At 50.0% G+C, this 16,168-nt stretch overlaps 1 protein-coding gene across 2 annotated transcripts in view; it reads right to left on the minus strand.

Moving 5' to 3' along the window:
• The window catches only part of GABBR1 (gamma-aminobutyric acid type B receptor subunit 1), an 844,797-nt gene that overhangs the window by 12,712 nt on the left and 815,917 nt on the right, over positions 1–16,168 (minus strand). For both annotated transcript variants that reach the window (XM_069634794.1, XM_069634795.1), the window contains 3 exons: positions 6,585–6,712; positions 5,933–6,061; positions 5,019–5,162 (listed from right to left, as the gene is read on the minus strand). In XM_069634794.1, the coding sequence (XP_069490895.1) occupies positions 5,019–5,162; positions 5,933–6,061; positions 6,585–6,712 (401 nt within the window). The remainder of the gene's footprint in view (positions 1–5,018; positions 5,163–5,932; positions 6,062–6,584; positions 6,713–16,168) is intronic.

Raw genomic sequence — 16,168 nt, forward strand, 5'->3', positions numbered from 1 at the left:
AGTGTGGACAGAGCAGAGAGTGGTGAAACAGGACCTGGAAGTGTGGACAGAGCAGAGAGACAGGAACCTGGAAGTGTGGACAGAGCAGAGAGAGGTGAGCCTGGAACCTGAAAGTGTGGACCGAGCGGAGAGCGGTGCGGCTGGAACCTGGAAGTGTGGACACAGTAGAGTGACGACATGAGATGTTGGAATCATGGAATGGGGCAGAGAACAGTGAGACGGGACCATGGAAGTGTGGACAGAGGAGAGAGCATTGAGATGGGACCCTGGAAATATGGACTGAGCAAAGAGCAGTGAGATGGGACCCTAGAACTGTGGAGAGCACATAGTTGTGAGCCAGCACCCTGTAAGTGTGGACAGAGCAGAGATGGGTGATATGGGACCCTAGGACTGTGGACAGAGCAAATAGCAGTGAGGTGGGATACTGGAAGTGTACACAGAGCAGGGAGTGGTGAGACGGGAACCTGGAAGTGTAGTCAGAAGTGAGAAACCAGAAGGTGTCTCACCCACTAGACCCCGTGGATCTCTCCCTCAAGTGCCAGGGCAAGGCAAATCGCCTTTGGATTCAGACCCTGGGGGTGGACCAGTGCAGGAGGATCACCTGGATAAGGGGTCTTCAGGGAGTGGGATGCCGGAAGGCAAGACACAGTATCCCTCTCCCTGCAACACCTTTGCCCCATCCTACCAGGTGGGATGCATGGGAGCTTTGCCCCCCCCTTCACAAACACTTCCACACGGAGAGCCCGCTCTGTCTGGGAGAAAATAGGCTTAACGCCCGAGCAGGGTACATGACATGTCCCGCTACTGTGGTCAGGCGAAGACAGGCAATTACTGACAATCACTCACCACACCTGACTTCCATTGATCTTCCCCACACGGATAGAAGGCAGTGCATGAGGGCACACTCTGAGCGAGGCAAAGCACACAAAGGAATAGCAGTTTCGAGTTGGCAACTGAACGAGGGGAGAACGATGGCAAACCAAGAAGGGTTTGCAAGGAGGGAAATACCCTTGACCTTTTCAGCAAGAAACTGATACTTTCAAGAAACCTTCGAATCAGAAAGGCTAAGGCCAGAAAACCTGACTGAAGAATCCTGCATTGTGTGTCGGAGTTACCGGAGGCCCTCCTGCGTAACCGACCAAGGCGGGGAGGAGCAGCAGGCGCTGTGGTATCGTCCTTGGCTTCAAGAACAAAAATGCGCCACAGAGATCAACACAGGCGGTGAGTTGGGGAGACCGATACAAGACTGGTCTGCGTCAAGGTTGCAAGCTGCAACATTGTATAACGAGCGCTGTAAGAAACATTGTTAAATGCATGTGATGAAAGAGGCGAGTAAAGCTAAACGACTGATGAATGTTTTAACTTGAGAAGGAAAAGATACAATACTGTTGACAGAGTGGTCCGGCACTGTGAATGTGCTCAATCTCTGTAAGGTATCCTGCCAAGAAGTGGTAGAAACGAAAGTAGAAGATTGATCAGTGAATCAAAGTGGTCCTGCAATGGTGTAAGCAAAATGCATCGCACATTCAAAAGTCTTCGATTTTGATATCAAGAGGAAACTGTAGAAAGTGAGACTACATGGTCGGAGCACGAACGAAGGAGACCAAATGTGAATATTGTGAACAAGGAATCCGAGGCCGAACGTGGGAGATCCATGGTCCGAAACCGAACGAGGGAAACCAATTAAGAACATTGTGGTCGAAGAAAGAGACCCACGATGAATACTGGAAGCGAGAACTTATGCAGTTGAAAATCCTGATAAGAGTGGAACTTTGATATTTGTCTGTTACAACAGCCCCTCTGCAGTAAGAGACTGTTATTGGAAAAGAGGATTTGGCAAAAGGCCTTGATACCTTCGCTTGTAACTGCATCCTCGTGACAGACAAGCCAGAGTGTGTGCGAAGCTCGAATGTGCCACCTTGTCCCGTGCTCAAAACGTGGGAAAGGGAAGCTAACTGCCCAACTTTCATATAAATGCTGTATCATATCATAACCGTCCTGACATATTATTTCTTGAACACCTTTCTTTTTGCATACACAATTGTCCCACACCCTTTTGTATTTAGAAGTAGGGATGGGCACAAGGTTTATTAGTATAGGCCCTTTTATTTGACAGAGACTTGAATAGGACTGCGTTATTATTATTTGATGGTCATAGCTTGCTCCCATCCTTAGATTTAGGATTAGATAGGCGTCCAATCAACCCACTGCAGTTCAATTAACACCCTTGAACTGTGATCACTTGTGTCTGTCTTCACTGTTTGATACCATGACTTCCTTACACAGAGCAGAGAGTGTTGAGCGGAAACCTGGAAGTCTGGATGGAGTAGAGAGCAGTGAGATGAGAACATGGAAGTGTGGAGAGAGCAGAGAGCAGTGAGATGGGACCCTGTAAGTCTTGATGGAGTAGAGAGTGGTGAGACAGGACCCTGGAAGTGTGTATAGGGCAGAGAATAGTGGGAGGAAAGCACCCCAGCAGCACGGACAAAGAAGAGAGTGGTGAGACAAGAACCTGGACATGTGGAAGGAGCAGAGAGTGGTGAGACGGGACCCTGGAACAGTGTCGAGAGCATGTCATCCTCATACTTGCGTTTCAATCCTTCAAACATGAATATCCATGTTTATTTTAGCATTTCAGAGAAACAGGCCATGTAAGGGCATGCCATTGTGAAATGCGCCTAGAGCCAGTTATACAGTAGTGTCGGTAGCGCGCTCCTGACATCTATGCATGTGAGGGGCTGGCCAGTGCAACATTTGAGCTGCAGCTCAGCCCCCAGGAAAGGAGCAGGTTACGTATGTGGAAAAGGTGATTTGAACATTTCTAAAAGGAATGCAAATGAAAAAAGCTCATCCGCTGTGCTTTTTTCATTTGTGTTCATTTTTGAAAATCGGCCTCATACCTCCAAACCATGTTTAGCGATATTTTTCAGGCAGAAGACATTTTTCGGCCATTCACGATGTACCAATATCGTGTGGTGTTTTGCCATTTAGCTGCATTCTGTATTTGTATCCCTCTCATTCTCACCCATGTCTGAACTTTTATTTTTTTTAAACAGATGCACAGAGCCTTTAAAACTCTGATTTGTTTAACTATTGCACATCTTTGTTTCCATATTTTCACTATCAACCTTATATAATTCTGCCTCATTTATCCCTGTTTACTCCACTCTTCGCAGCGTAAGCCTTAAGCTTGGCTCCGCTACCAGAAAAGTGAGCTGATTGTTCATTTAGAAGTTCCTTTTTACCCAGCTGAGGTCACCCTGAACTCTGATCTCCGCTGGAGATCTTGCTGCAGAAGACCTAATGGTCCCTCCTAGGCTTTGTAGCTCTATAAGCTGTCAACACAGCTCGGCGAGTTAAGCACTTTCTTGCAGTATTTGTGTGCAGCCTGCAGTCACAGGTATGAATCCCGGCAAGGCTGACTTAGCCCTTAATTCTTCTGAGGTGAATACACTGGGTACCATTTATTTGGGTAGTTGTAAAACCTCTTAGAGCATTTAGAAATGATCCTGACGTGAGGCAATATCTAAAAACGCCACATAATTACAATTTAGAAAAGGAAACAATATCGGACAGTCTGTTTTGCATTTAATGGAGAAGGGCAATGTGAAATCCCTTGATGAGTTAAAATAATTGTGTTTCATGGAACTTTTAATCCGGCTTTATCTGCAGGCCTCTTTCCCGTGTGTACCCGATCACTAACTAGGTCCTGATCGGCCAATATATCCCTTTAAAGGTGTCCTTCAGTAGCTGTGTATTTAATGGTGGATGGCCTGGCTGCCATTTTCCAGCTTTGTGTTCTAGTTATTGCTGGGAGGGCTCCAGGTGATATTTTGAGGCAGGTGTATTTTACTTACTGCTTTCAGATGTTCGGAATAAAAGGGGCTTTGAGGGAGTAAATAAGTAGTTCCTATTCTCAGATGGAGTATTTTTAATCAAGTAAAAATATATTTGCAGTTTTAAAATAGGTATTTTTGCGGAGGTCCATACTTTGGTTGAATTGAGGAATTGCTGTACATTCATAGAAGTATCTCTAAGGCTCTCTTAAGATCATGCAACACATTTGTAGCTTTACGCTATTGCATACATTTAGAAACATTGTATGCTAATTTATCTCATGAATATTAATGAGGGATATCCTGAAAATCCAGCATGGATCCTGCCCTCGAGGCCTGGAGTTGGACAACCCTGCGCTATACGGATGCTATAGGCCTGAACACATTAATACAGCAGTGAAGGTGGCATCAAGGAGCCTGAAACATTTGACAGTTACTCCCTATTTTATCTTCTTGCTAGTAATACCGGATTTCTGGGAGCACAATGGACAAGCATACTTAGAGCCCGGGTTGTAGGTCTATGCCTTTATGATAACATGCTTTACAACATATCTATATTTTAATGTAGACACTGGGCCTCATTACACGGACGGCGGTAAGGGTTAACGGTCACCGTTAATGGCAACAGTGACCGTTAACCCTTACCGCCGTACTACGAGGTCCCTTTGCGGGTTGGAGGATTTAACGCCTGCTTCTTACAGGCGTTAATATCCAACCCGCTAAGGGACCTCGGAGCTAATTACGGCACCGCAAAATTGCGGTGCCGTAATTAGCGCCTTCCCCATTTCCATAGAGCCCTATGGGGCAGAAATGGGAATGGGGAAGGGCAATGGCGGAAAGGGGATTTACCGCCCCTCCAACCTTGGAATGGGGCGGTAAATCCCCTTTCCGCCAAGGCGGTGCCGGTATTTTACCGGCATGAGCCATGGCGCTAATAGCGCCATGGCTCACCGCCTACCGTGTAATGAGGCCCACTGTCTGTCTCTTTGTGCTACCAGATCCGACTGCTTTCCCCGTCATCATAGATAATGTAACTATGCATTAGGCATGATGGTGTGGTTCAGTACATCCTTGTGACTTTCTCCATAATGCAGAGAAGCCTAGGGACCTGCTCCAAGCTTGTCTATGGCATCAAGGCCTTGGCGTCAATGCGGACAGGTCGCACATGATACACCCGCTCACCTCAGAGATAATCTTCTCCAGCTCTCGATTCTCCTTCTCCAGCAGACGCGACTTCTCCTCCTCGTTGTTGTTGGTGGAGGAGCCGGTCTTCATGGTGTCCTGCTGCTCTGACTGCCACTCACCGCGGGTGATCAGACGACGCATCTGAAAACAGAAGGACAGCCAATGAGAACAGTCTTTCCCTAGACACCTAGACAACCTTTACCCTCCAGAAGATACTAGGCCTCATTACGAGTTTGGAGGCAGCCATGGTGCTATTAGCACCATGGCTGCCTCCAAACCCGTGTCCGGGTAGTCGGAATGGGGATTTACCGGGTCATTCTAACCTTGGAGGACCCGGTAAGTCACCATTCTGAAAACCATTCCCCATTCCCATTCGAGCCCCCATAGGGCTCAACGGGAATGGGGAAGGAGCTAATAACGGGCCCGCAAATAGCGGGCCCCTTATTAGCTCCCTGTTCCTTTAGCGGGTCCCGCTAAGGGCGGCTGGTAAAACCAACCGGCCCTAGTGGGACCCGCTAAGGGACCTCCAAATGCGGCGGTAGGGGGTTAACGGCACCGGCATCGGTGCCGTTAACCCCCTACCGCTGTACTCGTAATGAGGCCCACTGTCCACAAAAGTGGACACAATACTCCAGAAGTGGCCTGAAGAGACTAACACAATCCACCAGATGCAGCCTCCAGAAATGGAGTCCAGCTGAGCGGACACATTATCCTAGAAGCGGGGCAAAGTATTACATATGTGGCCGACCGTAACTGTGATGCGCACAGTAGTGACATAGCATCCCTCTTTTTGCTGTTCATACCGATCTCTATGCTCCCATATACATCTCCTGTTTTGATGACTTAAAAACGTATTCATGCAACATCACTGCTCATGTTTAATCTTCCTTCACTTTCCATCATTAACGCACCTTGGGAACGAAGAGCACCACCAGGGTGATGTAGGCTGAGAACACCACGGCCAGCGCGGCGAAGGCAAAGGCAGCATCCTGTTGGCTGCTCAGGATCATGGTGACCGGTGCAGTGATCAGACAGAGAACCTGGAGGGACAGAGAACATGCAAGAGTGTTGACTTATTTTACACATTGAGAGCACAGCTGTGAATAGGACTTCCCTGACAATATCTTTGCCCGAATACCCCGTGTGAGGCGCCGCTGCCAGTGTTGCACTTGTCTACGGTCTCTCTGCCTGAGACCCCTCTGGGGTAGGACATTCTTTGATCTGCCAGTCTAGTCTGAGTCTGCTAGGTCTGAGCAGCCTAAATCAGAGGCCCCAATGAAGTCCACCTCACCCTCTGCCTGAAGTCCTACTGTGTGAGGACCCTTAGTCTGAGGTTCACCAGTCTGCGAGACATAGCTAAGCATCCCCTGCCTAAGCACGCCAAGTCTGAGGTCTCCCAGTCTGCAGTCCCTCTGTCAGAGGTTGCTGCTTATGCCAATAGTCCAAAGACGTCACGTGAGCAATGTAGGTGGCATAACGCATCAGAGTTGAATTTAGGGGCCGCAGCAGCTTTCAGTGATGGGGAAGCAGAAGGTTGTCAGGAAAGCCTGGTGAGATACTCACAGCCACATTATAAATAGCCATCCCCACGGCACGGTGATCATTGATTTTCTCGGTAGAAACACTTTTCGTCTCGTAAGCTAGAAATATCCCCAGTAGCAGCAGAAGCCCCTTGTAGCCATAGAAGATACCTAAAAAGAAAAAAGGAGAAGTGTGAGAGGAGAGTAAGGAGGGTGCAAAGTATGTGAGAGGAGTGTGAGAGGCATGTGAGAAGAATCTAAGGCATCCTCTTTGTCATGCCTTCACCTGATTTATGGACCCTTCATATGATCTCTGTTCTCTCTCCTTTCCCCTCTTCTCCCATTAATGGTGGCACCCGTTGGGACGCCCTTCTGGCCTCCTTCCATTCCTCTAAGGTCATCATTAATGTCTGCTCTAAAGGGACCGTCTTGGTCCAAGGCCCTCAGGCCAACCTTCACCTCTTTGATAGACGCTTCCCACGCCTCATCAACTTCCTTTCTTCTCCGACTGTCCCTTCTCCCTTTTCCTTGGCTACCTAGCCTTCCCCCTCCCTCTCTGCCCCCTCTCCGGCTCCTTCTACACCTCCGCAGGGCATACCTCTGATCTGTACCCCTCCTCGGAAGGCCTTCAAGGATGACAACCTTCTCCACATTGCCACTCTTAACTCTCGCTCTGCTGTCAAACACTCCTCTGATATCTGCCGCCTTCTGGAAGAACATGACCTCGATATCCTTGGTCTCACCGAGACATGGTTCACGGCCAGCTCTGTCACCAGCTTTGACACGCTCCTACCTGACGGCTACATGATCCTCTCCGTGCCCAGGTCCTACCGCTCTGGTGGGGGGGTAGCCCTGATCTTCCCCGAGTGGATTCCTGCCTCTGTCGCTCCTACGCAGGCCTACTCCTCTTTTGAATGCCTCGTCTGCAGGCTCTCTCTCTCCCCTAGCCATTCCCTTACGGTGGCTACTATTTATCGGCCACCTGGTCAGATCTCCTCCTTCCTCTGAGTGGGCTGACCTCTCCTCCTCACTCCTGGCCTCAACTACTCAACTCCTCCTTCTTGCAGACTTCAACAACTACCTGGATGTCACCTGTCCTCCCTCTGGACTCTTCCGCAACCTTTGCGACACGCTCTCATTCACTATTCTCCCCTCTGGCCCGATTCACTCTGCAGGGCACACTCTGGATGTTCTCATCTCCACAGACCTTTCCCTTTCTGTCCCTTTCACCACTCCTCTCCCCTGGAGTGATCACTTTCTCCTTTCCTCCCACATCACCCCCCCTACACCTCAGGCCAAGCCACCTTCATCACTGCCACCCTCCTTCTCGGTCATCCGACCCATGAAGCGCGTGTCAGTTGAGGCTTTCACCGCCACCTTCTCACCCACCCTCCCCCTTTGGCTGACTCTTACCCTGACACAGTCCTCTCCAGCCTCCACTCTGCTATATCTGATACTCTTGATATCCTTGCCCCTGTCATGAGAATCCGCCTGAAGCCAAAAGCCAAGTGTAACTCCTGGTAGGACTCTGGCCTCGTCACCCTAAAACACAAGTGCATGGTGGCCGAGAGGAAATGGTGTGCTTCATGTACATCCTCTGACAAACTGGCCTGCCGCCTGTTCCAAAGGCAATACCAGCTCTCTGTCCTCACCAAGAAGAGAGCTCATATCCAAGACTGCATCTCTGCGGCATCTAACAACTCGGCTGAACTCTTTAAAATCTGCAAGGGATTGGCCAATCCTGCCGTAGTCTCTACCTCTCCTGTCCCTTCCCAGGCCCTTTGCACAGCACTGGCTTCTCACTTCATCTCTAAAACTCAGGACATCCCGTCCCCACTCTCCTCCTATCCCCTCCCTCCCCCTACTCCCTGCTGTTCCTCTGGCCCCTCTGCAACCACCCCTCCCTCCTTCTCTGCCTTCCCCCTTTTCTCTGCAGACAGGATTTCTAGACAAGTCTGATCTATGAAAGTCTCATCGAAACAGGTTCACCCCTGTTCCTCCAAAACTATCAAGGACCACATCGACTCCCTGGCTCCTGCCCTGGCTGATTTTTGCAATCATTCCTTTGCCACTGGAGTTTTCCCATTCACCCTGGAGCACTCCCTTGTGCACTCTCTTCTTAAGAAACCCTCTGCCGACCCCTCCTGCCCGGCCAACTATCGCCCAATCTCCATCACTCCCTTCCTGGGCAAGCTCCTGGAGAAACTGGCCATCTCCCAGTTTAATCTCCACACTGAATCTGTTGGTTGTCTACATGACCATCAGTCTGGCTTCAGAGCTGCCAGAAGCATGGAAACCGCTCTCCTGAACATCTGTGAAGACCTTCTCTCCAATCTTGACCCCAACACCCTCTGTGTCCTCATCCTGCTTGATCTGTCTTCTCCCTTTGACACAGTCAACCATGCCATCCTGCTCAACCGTCTCTGTGATAACCTGGGTATCACTGGTCAGGCTCTGGCTTGGCTGATTTCTTTCCTCTCTGACCGACCCTCCCAGGTCCAACTTGGGTCCTTACTCTCTGCTATCTTTTTCTTTACCTGTGGTGTCCCCCAGGGGTCTAAACTCTCTCCCTGGCTGTTCAGCCAATACCTGGCACTCTTCGCCCACCGCACCGCCACTCTCTGCCCCAACTCTCAGTGCTATGCTGACGACACCCAGCTCATTTTCAGGCTACCCTCGGCCTCCTCCTCTCCCTCTCTCATCTCTAACTGTCTGTCTACTATCCAGGAGTGGTGTGCCGCCAATGACCTCTGCCTTAATGCCATTAAGACCGAGATTCTCCTCATCGGCACACCCGCTCCCTCCTTCCCTGCAGCTCTCTGGACGGCCTCTCTTGACCCTCTTCCTGCTCCCACCTGCAAGGCTAAGAACCTTGAGGTCATCTTCGACTCCACACTCTCCTTCTCTCCTCACATCTCTGATGTCTCTAAGAAGTCACACTACCAGCTGCAGCTCCTTAGAGGTATCCTTCCTTTCCTCTCCTTCCCCCAGAAGCTCACTGTTTCCAGAGCTCTGGTTCTCTCTAGGCTGGACTATTGCAACAGCCTCTTTCTAAACCTGCCCGCTTCCACTCTCCAACCTCTGCAACTTATCCAGAACTGGACTGCAAGACTTGTCCTTGGCCTCAAGCCCAGGGATCCTATCTCTCCAGGACTGAAATCTCTGCACTGGCTCCCAGTGGCTGCGAGGGTTAAGTACAAAACCCTCTGCATCATCCACAAGGCCTTCTGGGGCCTGGGGCCTGAATACCTTCAACTCTCTCTTCCTAAATATCTCCCTTCTCGAGCTCTAAGCTCATCCGTCTCCAACTCCCTCAGGGTCAGTCGCTTCTCCAAGCAGCGAGTTGGTGGTAGATCTCTTTCCTCGGCTGGTGCCTCCCTTTGGAACAGCCTCCCTACCTCCCTTAAACTCGAGGAGAACCATCTCCGGTTCCAGAAGCTCCTCCAAACCTTTCTTTTTGCTTCTGCTTTTTCTCCTCCCCCCCTCTTCTGGCCTCCTTATGAAACTAGGAACTGCACCGGCTACCTGGACATCCTCTGATCTCTGGATAAGGTCCTCCCCCGCCAGCGTTTCACTCCTGCACTGCTTACCTGGCAACTCCCGCACTATGGGACTGTCTCTGTATCCCTACAGTCCCCCTCCCAGCCTGACACCTGATGTCCGCACTTACTCATGCACTTGCCACTTGCTGGTAGCTACTTATTGTTATCATCTTGCCATGTACTGCACTATCCCTTCCCCCTTCCCATGCACTTGCGCGATGTGGATGACACCTGACCTAGTAGGATCGTTGTCTGTCCTCCCTATGTTCCCGTCCCTTGCCTCGTCGCGCCTTGAAACACTTGTGTGTAGGCGCGTTATAAATGCCATATCATATCATCATGTGAGAGGAGAGTGAGTGGTGTATGAGAAGCATGTGATGCATTTGAGAGGAGAAAAGGAGGTGTTTAAGAACCCTGTGAAAGGCATGTGAGAGGTGTTTGAGAGGTGACTGAGGCGACTGGCAGGCATGTGAGAGGAGAGTGAGAGGGGATTGGAGAGGCATGAAACAGGTATGTGTGAGGAGAGAGGTGTGTGGGAGGCATGTAAGAGGAATGTGAGAGGCATGTGACAGGTATGTGAGAGGAGAATGAGTGGCATAGGAGAGGCATGTGACAGGCGTTTGAGAAGAGAGAAAGGTGTGTGCGAGACAAGAGGAGTGTTAGAGGCATATGAGGCATGATGGAGGAATGTGAGGCATGAGAGGAATTTGAGGGACATATGAGAGGAATGTGAGAGGCATCTAGAGACGTGTGAGAGGACAGCGAGAGGAATAGGAGAGGAATGTGACAGGCGTTTGACAGGAGAGTAAGAGGTGTGTAAAAGGTATGTGTAAGGATTGCGAGAGACATGTGAGTGGAACGTGAGAGTCATGTGAGTGGAACGTGAGAGTCATGTGAGAGGTGTGTGAGAGGAACGTGAGAGTCATGTGAGAGGTGTGTGATAGGCATGTGAGAGGAGACAGAGATATTACTGTATGTCTGGAATGGTGAGTTGCCACTTTTTCCAAGACCTTTCAGAATGAGTGTGTGTTTCTTATTGGCCAGCAGTTGGACCCAATATTGGGATCATTGTTGCCTTTTTTAGGAGTTAGAAGATGCAATTGTTCGTCAGGAGGCTCAGGAGGATTCCTGCCTCAAGAGCACAGCTGAATATTTGGGTCAGGGGTGGTGACAAGATATCAGTGCTGCCTTTTAGGGTTTCAGCTGGACATGGGCACTCCTGCTCAGAAGAGGCTTTACTAAAGCAATCGCATCCAACATGGAGATGGGAAGGAAGCGAGAGAGCGAAACCTCAGCCGTTTTGTCATATAACGGAGAAGCTGCACAGGATCTCATGTGGTTAGCAATTCAATCTTGAATGGACATAATCTCATCAGAGAATAATGCAGACGGAGTCTGGCATATACTGTGTGCTACAGGGGCTGATGGAGGCCTCGTTTCATGGTACATTTGTGAAGGGTTATTTGCTTGAGCTACGCTGTCATGCAGGAAGCTTTTCTTCTCCTTTGTAATCGTAGAATGATGGGCTTTATGTTGTCTCGGGCATGCATTTTGTTACCCCCAGTTGCAAATGTGGGATCCTGTCATGCCTAGACACTGGGGCCAGATAAAGCATTGATGTGCAGGACCTGCCTGGGGTCTGGTGACACTGGGCTTGGCTTGTCACTATGGGAGGGGGTATTTATTTTCTGTTTGACATCTTTGGCCTTGATTAGCTAATACACCTGAAAGCCAAGTTCTAGGTTTCGATTGTACGAATAAAAGAGGATATTGTCTCCTGCCTACATTATGAGTTTGCCAACTGCAGTTAGGTGTGGGGGCATTTTAAGATGGCTGACAGTCTACTACGAGTTACTTCTACCTTGTTCCAATATGGTGCTAAATTCAGACACCCCCTTTTCCTATGGCCTGGTTCCCAGAGCACTATATGTTTGGACAGTGACAGGTGGAACACGGGTCCCAACTCTTCTGTGCCTCCTGGTCACCCCCCGACTCTGCAAATGCTTGTACATGATCTCCCGCTGTTCAGAATCTGAGTCTGGTTGATCTGCAGACCTGGGCTACTTTTTGCCATAGGCTTCCCACTCCCATTGGATACCTGGTCCAGCGGGCCTTCTGAGGTCCTCTTGGTTGTTTTCAGAGTGGGCAGCGTGACTGCACAGAAAGGATTCCCTTTTCTCTGTGTGACAAATGAGAACACGATGCCTCATGGTCCAGCACTTGACAAAACAAATTGGGATCACCAAATACCCCATCACCAGTCTGCTTGCGGTAAGACAGCTTGTTGGGGTACTCTGATCCCCAAAGCTTCTTCTGAGAAATGCAGCAGAACAGTTAACCTCATATAAATAACCAAGACTTCAGAAGATGAAGAAAGAGCGTGGCAAAGTTATAAGTGGCAATGGAAGGTGGCTTAAGAGAGAAACCAACCAGCCGGTTCTAGACCACTGCATGCGCATTCACCAACCTGCTCCTGAGGAGCCTAGGCCTGGATGAAGATGTATTCAGAAGGGGGGGAACCTCTATCACATGGCCCGCTACAATGAAACAAAGCCAGCCGCCACTTGGTCCTTCATGGACGTGCTCCAGAGACTAGGTTCCTGTGTACCCTGTTGAGTAGGGGAAATCCCCCGGCCAGGCCAGCTTCAGGGCACGAGACACAGGACTCCAAGCTCAAATGAAACTGCTTCGTCCTTCATCGTTTTGCTGACGGGGCTAAATCCGATGGCAGTCTCATTTCAGCAGCGGAAACCTTTATCCCTTGGCTGGCCAACGTTTCCATGTGTGTCCCAATCAAACTTGAGATTCTTGTGAACTGGGAGTTAGACAATTGTACCGTTTTTGGACATTATCTCAGGCATTGCTGCCTCCCACCTACTACCATTTTATTCTTGCGTGCAGGCGAGTGCATTCAAAGGCCTGTTGAATTAATTTTGCTTCCAATCTACTTACTTAATAAATTGTGTATATTTAAAATATAGAATGGTATGTTTGTCCATCATTTTATTTTACAACAATATTGTATTTATACCTAATCTAACAGTAACCCTTGGGAAGGAGCTATTGCAAACACTGAGTAGATTGGGGACTTCAAGTGGTGGAGCCTTTCTGAGATGGCAAGAGGTTGACTTCTGCTTTGATGAGACCTACCATCCTGGGCTCTCTTGTCTGTCTCTTGGTGGTGTAGATGATATGATGGGTTATTTATAACACGATTAATACCGAGAGGTTTCTAGGCGCGGACCCAGGGATCGATCCTGTGTTGCTCCATGTAGTCTTGCTTCCAAGGTGAACACGTTGCCCCCGAGCTATCCTCCCGAGCATTCTTTTATTGCAGACGTCAGACACCTTATTTCTTTGCTCGTCAGTGGAGGTTTGAGAGCTACGCGGCCGATTCCTCTCGCTCTTCTCCGGTTTAACTGTCCCAGCTACTTGCTGTATTTGTTTGTCCTTATTTGTCCTGCTGGCTCGGGGTGCTATCCAAACCTCCATGACGGCTTTCCCTTAGCTTATAAGCGTACACTCTTTTCTGCTGCTAGACTTGGTACTCTGAAATATGTTAGATGTTTGTGCATTCACTATAGCCAATGAAATAAATTAGGCTTTGGATTACTCATATAACATGCATCACGGACAAGGGACGCACCTCCAATGGAAAGGGCTCAGTAGTGTTTACTGTGAGTGCTTGTAAGAAGCTCACTGCTTCCCGTCAAATCAGATTTGATACCTATTGTACATTCTTTTGTGATCAAAAGAGCATAGTTCCTCCTTTATATACATGAATAAATGAGATAGGTTAAGCCCTGAGGTCTAAGGGCTGAGGAATCCACTGTTTGGCTGTGGCGAGTGACTCATCCTGCTGGAGAACTGAAGAAAGGAAGAAAGGAGAAGGAGGTGCGTGTGCCTGTGTTGTGCCTTTAACATTCCTACCACCTGACCAAGTCACCTGACTGGGTCACCAGACACAAAAGGCCGCCTCCCCCGCCCTTGCGGCGTTAAGCCCTGAGGTCTAAGGGCTGAGGAATCCACTGTTTGGCTGTGGCGAGTGACTTATCCTGCTGGAGAACTGAAGAAAGGAAGAAAGGAGAAGGAGGTGTGTGTGCCTGTGTTGTACCTGTGGCTTTAACATTCTTACCACCTGACCAAGTCACCTGACTGGGTCACCAGACACAAAAGGCCACCTCCCCCACCCTTGCGGCGTTAAGCCCTGAGGTCTAAGGGCTGAGGAATCCACTGTTTGGCTGTGGCGAGTGACTCATCCTGCTGGAGAACTGAAGAAAGGCAGAAAGGAGAAGGAGGTGCGTGTGCCTGTGTTGTGCCTCTGGCTTTAACATTCCTACCACCTGACCAAGTCACCTGACTGGGTCACCAGACACAAAAGGCCGCCTCCCCCGCCCTTGCAGCATTAAGCCCTGATGTCTAAGGGCTGAGGAATCCACAGTTTGGCTGTGGCGAGTGACTCATCCTGCTGGAGAACTGAAGAAGGAAGAAAGGAGAAGGAGGTGCGTGTGCCTGTGTTATGCCTGTGGCTTTAACATTCCTACCACCTGACCAAGTCACCTGACTGGGTCACCAGACACAAAAGGCCGCCTCCCCCGCCCTTGCGGCATTAAGCCCTGAGGTCTAAGGGCTGAGGAATCCACTGTTTGGCTGTGGCGAGAGACTCATCCTGCTGGAGAACTGAAGAAAGGAGAAGGAGGTGCGTGTGCCTGTGTTGTGCCTGTGGCTTTAACATTCCTACCACCTGACCAAGTCACCTGACTGGGTCACCAGACACAAAAGGCCGCCTCCCCCGCCCTTGCGGCGTTAAGCCCTGAGGTCTAAGGGCTGAGGAATCCACTGTTTGGCTGTGGCGAGTGACTCATCCTGCTGGAGAACTGAAGAAAGGCAGAAAGGAGAAGGAGGTGCGTGTGCCTGTGTTGTGCCTGTGGCTTTAACATTCCTACCACCTGACCAAGTCACCTGACTGGGTCACCAGACACAAAAGGCCGCCTCCCCCACCCTTGCAGCGTTAAGCCCTGATGTCTAAGGGCTGAGGAATCCACTGTTTGGCTGTGGCGAGTGACTCATCCTGCTGGAGAACTGAAGAAAGGAGAAGGAGGTGCGTGTGCCTGTGTTGTGCCTGTGGCTTTAACATTGCTACCACCTGACCAAGTCACCTGACTGGGTCACCAGACACAAAAGGCCGCCTCCCCCGCCCTTGCGGCGTTAAGCCCTGAGGTCTAAGGGCTGAGGAATCCACTGTTTGGCTGTGGCGAGTGACTCATCCTGCTGGAGAACTGAAGAAAGGAAGAAAGGAGAAGGAGATGCGTGTGCCTGTGTTGTGCCTGTGGCTTTAACATTCCTACCACCTGACCAAGTCACCTGACTGGGTCACCAGACACAAAAGGCTGCCTCCCTGCCCTTGCGGCATTAAGCCCTGAGGTCTAAGGGCTGAGGAATCCACTGTTTGGCTGTGGCGAGTGACTCATCCTGCTGGAGAACTGAAGAAAGGAGAAGGAGGTGCGTGTGCCTGTGTTGTGCCGGTGGCTTTAACATTCCTACCACCTGACCAAGTCACCTGACTGGGTCACCAGACACAAAAGGCTGCCTCCCCCGCCCTTGCGGCGTTAAGCCCTGAGGTCTAAGGGCTGAGGAATCCACTGTTTGGCTGTTTGGCGAGTGGCGCAGCGCTGATGATGGATCCATCGAACTTATCCACATCCCTAAGGACGCGAGCGCAAGTCAAACGCATGGCATTCCAAGATGAGCTGCCAGTGAAAGGTGCACGCAACAAACAGGTGAGCCAATACTTTTCCTGCCGATCTGCATCGGAAAATTTGGATCACATTACGGACCATGATATTCCGATCCAAGACATTGTATTTCATCCCCTGCCACACGAAGTTTGTGGGATTACACCTTAGGAGGGTGCTCGCCCAAATTCCGACCCCTGTGGAAAAATCCACCCTACGCCCGTGTTAAGTAGCAATAAACAAGCTGAAGTCATATGTCGGCACATGTCAAATAATGCAAGTTGTCAGAGCGCTACGGGCGATATTTCGCTCATTGTGGTTCAGGATTTACCAGCAGGGGCGGGCGAGCT

The sequence above is a fragment of the Ambystoma mexicanum genome, chromosome 13 (genome assembly GCF_040938575.1).
Source record: "Ambystoma mexicanum isolate Mex_15411 chromosome 13, UKY_AmexF1_1, whole genome shotgun sequence".
In the NCBI taxonomy this organism is placed as follows: Eukaryota; Metazoa; Chordata; class Amphibia; order Caudata; family Ambystomatidae; genus Ambystoma; species Ambystoma mexicanum.